The sequence below is a fragment of the Haliaeetus albicilla genome, chromosome 17 (genome assembly GCF_947461875.1).
Source record: "Haliaeetus albicilla chromosome 17, bHalAlb1.1, whole genome shotgun sequence".
NCBI classification, from domain to species: Eukaryota; Metazoa; Chordata; class Aves; order Accipitriformes; family Accipitridae; genus Haliaeetus; species Haliaeetus albicilla.
In genome coordinates this window covers 31162369-31170298 of record NC_091499.1, presented here as the reverse complement: position 1 = coordinate 31170298, position 7930 = coordinate 31162369, and the positions used below count along the sequence as shown (strand labels likewise).

The window sequence follows — 7930 nt, the reverse complement described above, 5'->3', positions numbered from 1 at the left end:
CATCATTCCCTTCGGAAAGCTTTGTGAGCAGAAGAGTTATTTACTGCCTGTTAAACTGAGCTGCTACACGAGTCCCGTTCAACTTGTTAATGACTTCAGTGACTGCAATTCATTCTGAAGAAGCAAATGATGAGAGTAAAATACCAACATCACCTTTCAGTAGATGTAATTACTGGGTCAGGAGAGCTGCTTTGCTTTCATCATTCACTGCCTGGGAAAAGCACACGGACGTGACCGGCTGCGTTCGCCTGGGGCTCGACGAGCACTGAAGCTTGACCCACACTCATCCTGGAGGGTGCCGAGCACCTGCAGGGAGAGTGGGGCTGGCGGCACAGTTGGCAAAAAGCATCGTAGTGTGTGGGGAGGGCCAGGTTTGGGCGAGAGCAGCCCAGATATCATGTTAAATCCTCTGGCTGCCAGGGTGTGTTAGCTACCTGCTCTGCCACACATCCCCTCACATCAGCAGATGGGAATTTTACTGCCTCCGGGCCTCTACAGACACCGCCATGCTGCAACAAAATTGGCTACCTCCTACCCTCTCTCTTTTTTTGCTCGGTGCCACATTTCTAGCCCAGAGCTCGCAAGTCAGCCGCTGCTGTCGGTGCCAGTCTGACCGGCCGTGTGGCCCCATCCTGCTCCTGCACAGCCGATGGGCAGGAGCGTGGGCAGGAGCCTGACTGGGAGGAGCGGGGAAAGCCCCAGCAGATGAAGACACACACTGTCTCCAGAGCTGGTGTTTGAGTTCAGCTGTCAGAGCGGGACCTTGGAAGCATTCCGGGAGTGTGGGGGACATTGCGGTTATTAGGGGACAGCAGCTCAACAGATGCTGGATGAAACACAGGGAGGAGCAACATCCCTGGGCACGTAGAGACATTTCTCCTCCTCAGTGCTGCCTGAGATCTGTCCAGCCATGGGGGTCACAAACGGCCCACGGCACCTGGACTGGGGCACGGGCAGGCAGCTTCCTGGAGCAGCCTGAGCTCCCAGTTTGCTGCATTCCTACTTATCATTAGCTAGTGGCTTAGCCTAGTGCAAGTCACCGTGAGGCTGGAACGAGAGCCAGGAGTCATTCTACGTAGCTAGAGGACACAAGCAGAAAGAGCTGCTGAGTACCTTGGGGGCATATGCACAGCTCTCCCCAAGCCTAGGGCAAGCTAGCAATGATGGGGGACCCAGCACAGGAGCGGGTCCTGGCCCCAGAAGGATCGCACTGCCGCTTTGTCCCTGGGTGGTTTCCTGCATCCCCCTGAGAGCTGGGCAGGCTGTGAGCCCTGGCTGTACCACGGCACACCAAGCCCGAGGCGCGATGGAGATGGAGGAGGAAGAAAGCCATGAGATGGGGCAAGAGCGGGCGTGTGGAGGCACCGTTGCCCCCCCGTCAGTGGCAGAAGCACAGCGAAGGCAAACCAGTGAGTAAAGAAGAGATGGGTACAATGGAAAGGGAGACAACAGGAGGGGAGGGAAGGGTGTTCCATAGAGAATATGCAGGAGCACTACTGGATCCATCAGGAATCATTACAAACTTTATTTGTCTGTGCATTGTGTAGCATTGGTAAGGATCATCACAATTAGTGGACTCACTGCCTATAGTGGTGGGCAATACACACAAAGAAAAATCAATGAAGCCAAACAGATGAAAATGAAATCATTGTACATAACGGTAATCATAAACCTGAACAACCTGCGCCTGTGTTTGATTCTTCCCTCAAAATAACGAGAAACAAAAAGAAAACCCCCAAACCCATCAAAAGTGAGAAAAGGCTTGAGAAGAAGAAAAAAAAAAAACCCCACAACTTCATATTCCTAGAGAAAAATCTTACAACAGGTTACAAAAATTTCCACAGATTGTTCAAAATGAGTACAAATACCCCCAGCCAATCAGTTATGGTGCAAGCATCAGACATGGTTTTCAGCTGGGTGGGAAGAGATCACCAGTGGACGTGCAGGCTGGGCGTTTGCCTGGCTGGGCCACCAGGAAGCCTGGTGAAGGGTGTAGGGTAAGAAGGCATCTCTCAACACCAGCGCACAACGTCAGCCCTGTGCTGCACCCAAGGGGGCTCTACACCCTGGGCTGGGCTCGTTACCCCAGCCCCCACTGCCGGAGTCGGGGGGTGATGCTGAGTTACACCTCCCTGTCTCATCCTTCCCATTGATTTCAGGTTCGGACAGTGCAAAATGTGGCCTTTTTCCTTGGGGGATGCTTCCCAGTTACGCTCAGTGGCGTGGGAGATCTCGTTATGGCCCTTCAGCCCTTACGCTGAATTATTCTGCCTCCAAATGGCTGTGGGAAAGGACCAGCTTCGGGGACTGATCCTGATGGCTTAACGCTCAGAAACAGGGGCTGTCACTAGACCTCTGGGGACATGGGAAATATCAGGGTTCCGAGGCAGCCACTGGCTATAAAGGCATAGGCAGGTGAGGTGCTGGGGGCCAGCCATGCTCATCCCCCCTTGGGCTCGGATGCTGCTCATCCCGCTCAGGCTCCCTGGGACCTTGTGTAAAACCTCCTGTGGATGGTGGAGGCCTTCACACCAGCTTCAGCCACGTCCTGGACTGGCCGCTGTGGGGGGCACCCCAGCCACGCAGTGGGATGGAGCCTGCAGTCGCTGGGGTATGGGTTTTCCTCCCCTGAAAACCTACATCTGTGTGGCTGTTATTGCTTCTCATGGACCCACGCGCGGAGCAATAAATGGGGACGGCTTTCCCTCCTTTTACCCCCGCTAAGAGGAAACAAACGAACGAACAAAAACCTATGGCGAAACTAAACTAAATAAAATAAATAAAACCCAGTGAAAAGAAAACACTTGTATCTGCAATGCTCAACCCACATGGCTGGAAGGACTATCGCTATAGGATGCTATATACAGATAGGGTTCATTTCATTCATGCAAATGTTACAAATACCACGACAGCATGCCCGAGGAGGCAGACGAGGCAGGAGGAAGGCCCCCGCCACTCTGCGCAGCCTCAGCTTAGGACACTGGACACGAGGTTGCGGCTGCGCATCCCCGAAGCACGGAGGGGGAAAGGTGAGGGGCATGTGAGGGGGAAGTGCTAGTTGTACACACGCCAAAACAAAATAAAAAAAAACCCCAAACCCAACCCCAAATCAATGACGAAAACGGTTTGTGTTCTATCCTTAGAAAGCTCCCAATTTCCCCTTGTCTTCAGTCTGGTCTCTCGCTTCTCTCCAACAGGGCCAGAGGGGACGTTCCTGAGTGGCGAAGGCAGGCGGATGGTGGTCGGAGATCAGGACCCTCGCTTTTCTCTCCGTCCCTCGCCCACTGCTCTGTTTCTCACCAGCTACTCTGGCCTTCCCCGTACCAACACGCCCCGGTCGCCTCCGCATCCATCCTCCCGGGGGGGTGTCGGCGGGTGGGAGAGAGCGAGGGGAAAGGGCTCGGTGCCTACCAGCTGCTCTTGTTGGTAGAGTTGCAGAGAGGGCCCTGCCGCTGGGCTCCTGGCCGGGGCCGCTGCCCGGGGAGGAGTCCTGCTGGCTTTGGGGTCCTGCCTAGTTCAAAGGATGCTCCAAAGCCGCTTTCCATCAGCAGGTGTGTGAACATGGCAAATCTCTTTTATTCTTTCTCTGTTCATTATACACAGCGTTATATCTATATCTATACCTATATATCGCTCTATATAGATACATATAGATATATATATATTTACTATCTCTGATTGTCCCTTTAGAAGCCCTTTATGTGGCAGTAGGCTTCCAGAGATGAGAAGAATATGTACAAGAGCCAGAGGAGGATAAAGAGTGAGGATGTGAGCAGCTTGGAAGTCCGCGGCCCGCCCAGCTCACCTCCAATCTCGGGTCTCCGCCGGTAGAGCAGCACGCCCACACTGATAAAAGCAAAAATGGTGAAGAGGGTGACGGAGAAGGCCAGGGTGCCAGGCGAGACTTGGAAGGCTTGTCCGTGCGCCGCGTGGTAGATGGCTGCGATTGACCAAGCCACCCCGATACCCAGGAAAACGTTCACAGCATTGCTCCCGGTGACGTTCCCGATGGAGGCATCCGCATACTGGTCCTGCGTCGCTGCTACTTTGCTGGCAAACGTGTCTGCAAAGAGAAGGCAGAGAGAAACACTCGGGAAACAGCCAGGTAAGGAGGGACAGCAGCAGGCAGCTTGGGGACAAACGTCAAGGCATCACTTGGGGAATGAAGACAGTGGGTAAGGGGACAGGGTACAGCCCCGTCTATGGGCACTCCCAAGGAAGGGCACGTCTGGCCAGAGCCAGAGTGACAATCAGGGTCCAGAAATGCCCAGGAAGGAAATCTCAATGTCCAGAAATATGGGGCTTCCCCCAGTATGGCCCCAGATGCCCCACAGTGCTTCAAGCAAGGGACAACACTTCCCAGTACTACACGGTGTTGGCCCCTTCTCCCACATCCACTAATGTGTTGACCTGTAAAAGAACAGAAAAGGTTGGAAAAGCTTTGTGGGAGCCACAATGGTTTGCATCTGTCCTCCAGGTCGCCTGAAATTTTGTATTTGTGTTTCTGTGTTTGCTTTAATGATGTCGCTCCAAAACCTTTTGCCTCACTAAAGTCCAGTGCCTTGTGCAGACCCTGACACTTTGGTAAACAAGTGGTCATCTTTCACCCCTTAGGGAGAAAAACCATGCAGGTGGGTGTACGCTTGCCCAGGTGCTCCACCAACTTTAATACCAGTGGCAAAATTGCTGTGATAAAGCTCAGCTGGCCTTTTACATGGCAGATCTTGTGTCAAGTAGACCAGCATGACACTGCTCTGCACCACAGGGAAGTGCTGATTTTACATCCAAACCCACTCTGGATCTCCAGGGGAGGTGAGCGGGATGGGGGGGATTAGCATCTGGGTTTTGTCCAGGTGAGCACTCTCAGCTAACAATGAGAAGATGAATCCTTAACTCATCTGCACTTCCACATCACCTTGGGTACAGGCAGCAGAGTGTGGCTCAGAAAAAGAAAACGGTGAGGTCAGATTTCATGTTTTTTAATTCTACAGAGTTTCCTTTACGCTCCTTCCCTGTGGGACTCCAAGGTGAGACGGTGAAGCTCAGCCTGGCACGAAGACCCAGTTTCATGTAACGGGAGGGTCTGGGCACCTATAAGCACAGCGAGAGGGGCCATTTGCAGCAAAGAAATCAAAAGGCTGCTTTATTTTTTTAGAAAAGCTCCCATGGAAGTGCATCTGACTGCTGAGGGAAGGAAAAGGGATTTCACCCTGATCTCAGCCTTGGTCACGGTGCAGTAATGGTGTTGTGGGACAATGCTGATGCCTCTGTGGCTCTCCAGCTGCCACTGTGGGAGGATGGATGGGGCACACTGCCAGTGCCATGCAGAGTGCGGAAACAACCATGCACACTTCTGCAAGCTTGAGCGGTGCTTTTAATGCAGGGAAGGTCCCCGTCAGTCTTGTTTTCACTGCACATTTGTCTGATGCCTGTCTGCCTGCCTCCTGGAAGGCAGGTGTGGAGGAGACCAACTAGCACCCAGCTAACACAACACAGTTGGGGAGCATCTGCTAGTTCAAACAAGAGTAGCCAAATGTACCCTAAAAAGAACTTCTTAAATGCTACCCTTTGTTGACAAAAGCAGGAGGGAAGATTTTCACTGTCAAGGGTGTGAGACAGCCCTGCAAACCTCGCGCCTAAAAGCTCTAGTGCCAGAGGTCTAAAAAATGCTACTTCTTCTGTTTCTGGCCCTAATCTATTCTTCCTTTTGGTTCTGCTGCTTCTTTTTTGGGATCTGATAGCTTTAGGACAATTTCAAGACCTTCAAGCACCTGAGTGCTGATCACTGGAAGTCTGGGGTGGCGAGGGAAGGTGTGACCGACGTGAGGGGTGGTTGGGTTGGGGTAGAGCCCCTTCTCTGGGAACCAGGCTCTGCCTAGCCAGCACAGCACATGCAGTAAGGTGAGAGAAAGGCACAGGCCCTCTCACACAAGCTGACATGGGACTTCCCAGAGAAACCGTGTCACTGGGACCATCCTCTTCAGTGCACTGGTTCATCCCTAAGAGGGGCCCTTTGCTGAGCCAGTTGCAGCAAGTTGGCTGGGTTGCAGCAAATCAATGTGCATTGGTATGTACAAAGTGGTATGTAGGTATGGAAACTCATGTTTTTTTTTCTCTCCCTGGTCAGCCCTCAGTCTCTGCTGTCTTCTGAGGCTGGGTGACCATTCGATCAGAGACACGTCTCCAAACATTTGTGGGGCCGGGGCCTTCTACGGGCTTCACAAGTTGCATTTCGAGCAGCTCCCCCAGCTCAGCGATCTCACCTTGATCCATCTGAACCAAAGTTGACCCTGGTCTCACACAAAGGTGTCTGTGGGGGATGATGCACCCTGAGTATGGACTACCACCTAACGGGACGCAAGGTTAAAGGAGCAGATGCTCAGAAAGTGCAAGACTGCCAACACAGGCAGCGTTTTAATCAAAGACCAATTTCCTACTCTGAGAGTGGATGCTGTGGAGGCTGTCCACAGAAATAGACACTTCACAGTCTTTGCAAGGGCAAGGTCCTTGAAATAATTTTGTGGACTGAATCCACATCCTGGTTCCATCCTCCCTGCCCACCTGAGACTGAAAAACAACTTCCACATTCACCTCATATCTATCCTTGGGGGTCCTGCAGAGCACAGCCAAGGACCACACTGTGCCCAGCTTTCCCAGCCCAAACCCAAACCCAGACTGGGCAGAAATGGACCTTTACAACAAATCCTGCTGTTGTCCTTACCTGGCACTGACGTCCCCAGTGCGACAAACACGACTGCGGTGACCGAGTCCTTCAAGCCAATGGTGCAGCCGAAGTGGGATGCCAGGTCACCGATGAAAGCTGTCAGGAGGCCGATCATGAGGATGGAGACAACAAAGCAAGCCCAGCCATTCCAGTAGTCTGTCGGGGGCACGAAGGCAAAAAGGACCTTCCAGAAGACAGTCAGAAAGTGCATCACGTAGTCGAAGCAGGAGGGCAGCTTCTCCTCCCCACATTCATCGTCATCGTCATCTTCCCCTGGAGAAAACCACCAGTGCCTGATTAGACTCGCCCATCCTGAGGGAGGCTGGGCAAAGCTCCTGTACATACGGCAGCCCCCCAAATGCCTTCTCTCATGATTTGGGCCCTAGAAGGCCTTGACTTCCACATATCTTATTTTCTGGGCGATCATCAGAGGGGCTTGATGGCCTTTCCTGGCCCCTTTCCACGGCACAGACACCCTCCAAAGGCATTAGTTTCGAAAACCAACCTGCACTTCAGAAATTGCAGAGCCTTGGGCCAGCGCCTCTGCCTGAATTGAACCACCAGATGCTTTCTGGGACTCAGCCCCTGCTCAGGAGCCCTTTCCCCAGAAGACGTGGGAAACGACCAGCCTCACACTGGCTGGAGCCAATTGGGGTGGGCAAACCCACCAAGAGCAACATATGCCTCATGGAGACTCCCCTAAGGAAGCCCTTTTTGAGCGGCTTTTCACAAGTGCCTGTGATTGCCTCCAGCTCTCTGGAAAGACGGCTGGTTTGTGTGGCTGCTGAGCTGCTAGCTCTACAAATTGGGGTCCAGCCATAAAGAACACCTGCTCTAAAACCTCCCCGGTCCATCACTGCTGACTGTCCTTCCCTGTTGTATTTCCCTGCCCCTTCACACGCCTCCCTACGAGCTCTGGCTGCCCATTCCTTTCAGTCTGGTCTGACCCAGGTCAGTGGGTTCTCCCTGCACAAGAAAACATTTTCCCATTTGCACACCTTTCAGGTAACTGTCAAGCACCGCAGGTCATGAGCCAGCTATGGGGCATCATTTGTCACAGCAAAAATGCACTTTCCTTCTCTTTGTTTTCTGTCCCTGATCCAGGTCAGTGCTCCACTTCTCACCAATCTGTTGTTAATGCCTTGCAGGGGTCATTCTCCCAGCTTGAGACTGCCAGCAGTCCTGGCCCCATCTCTGCTCACCAGG

General features: G+C 52.9%; 1 protein-coding gene across 13 annotated transcripts in view; it reads right to left on the bottom strand.

The window, feature by feature from the left end:
* Nucleotides 1-1501: 1501 nt before the first annotated feature.
* Nucleotides 1502-7930, bottom strand: part of SLC8A1 (solute carrier family 8 member A1) — a 141054-nt gene continuing 134625 nt past the window's right edge. For all 13 annotated transcript variants that reach the window (XM_069805223.1, XM_069805225.1, XM_069805232.1 and 10 more), the window contains 2 exons: nucleotides 6722-6997; nucleotides 1502-4063 (listed from right to left, as the gene is read on the bottom strand). In XM_069805223.1, coding sequence (XP_069661324.1) covers nucleotides 3687-4063; nucleotides 6722-6997 — 653 coding nt within the window. In that variant the 3' untranslated portion in view covers nucleotides 1502-3686. The remainder of the gene's footprint in view (nucleotides 4064-6721; nucleotides 6998-7930) is intronic.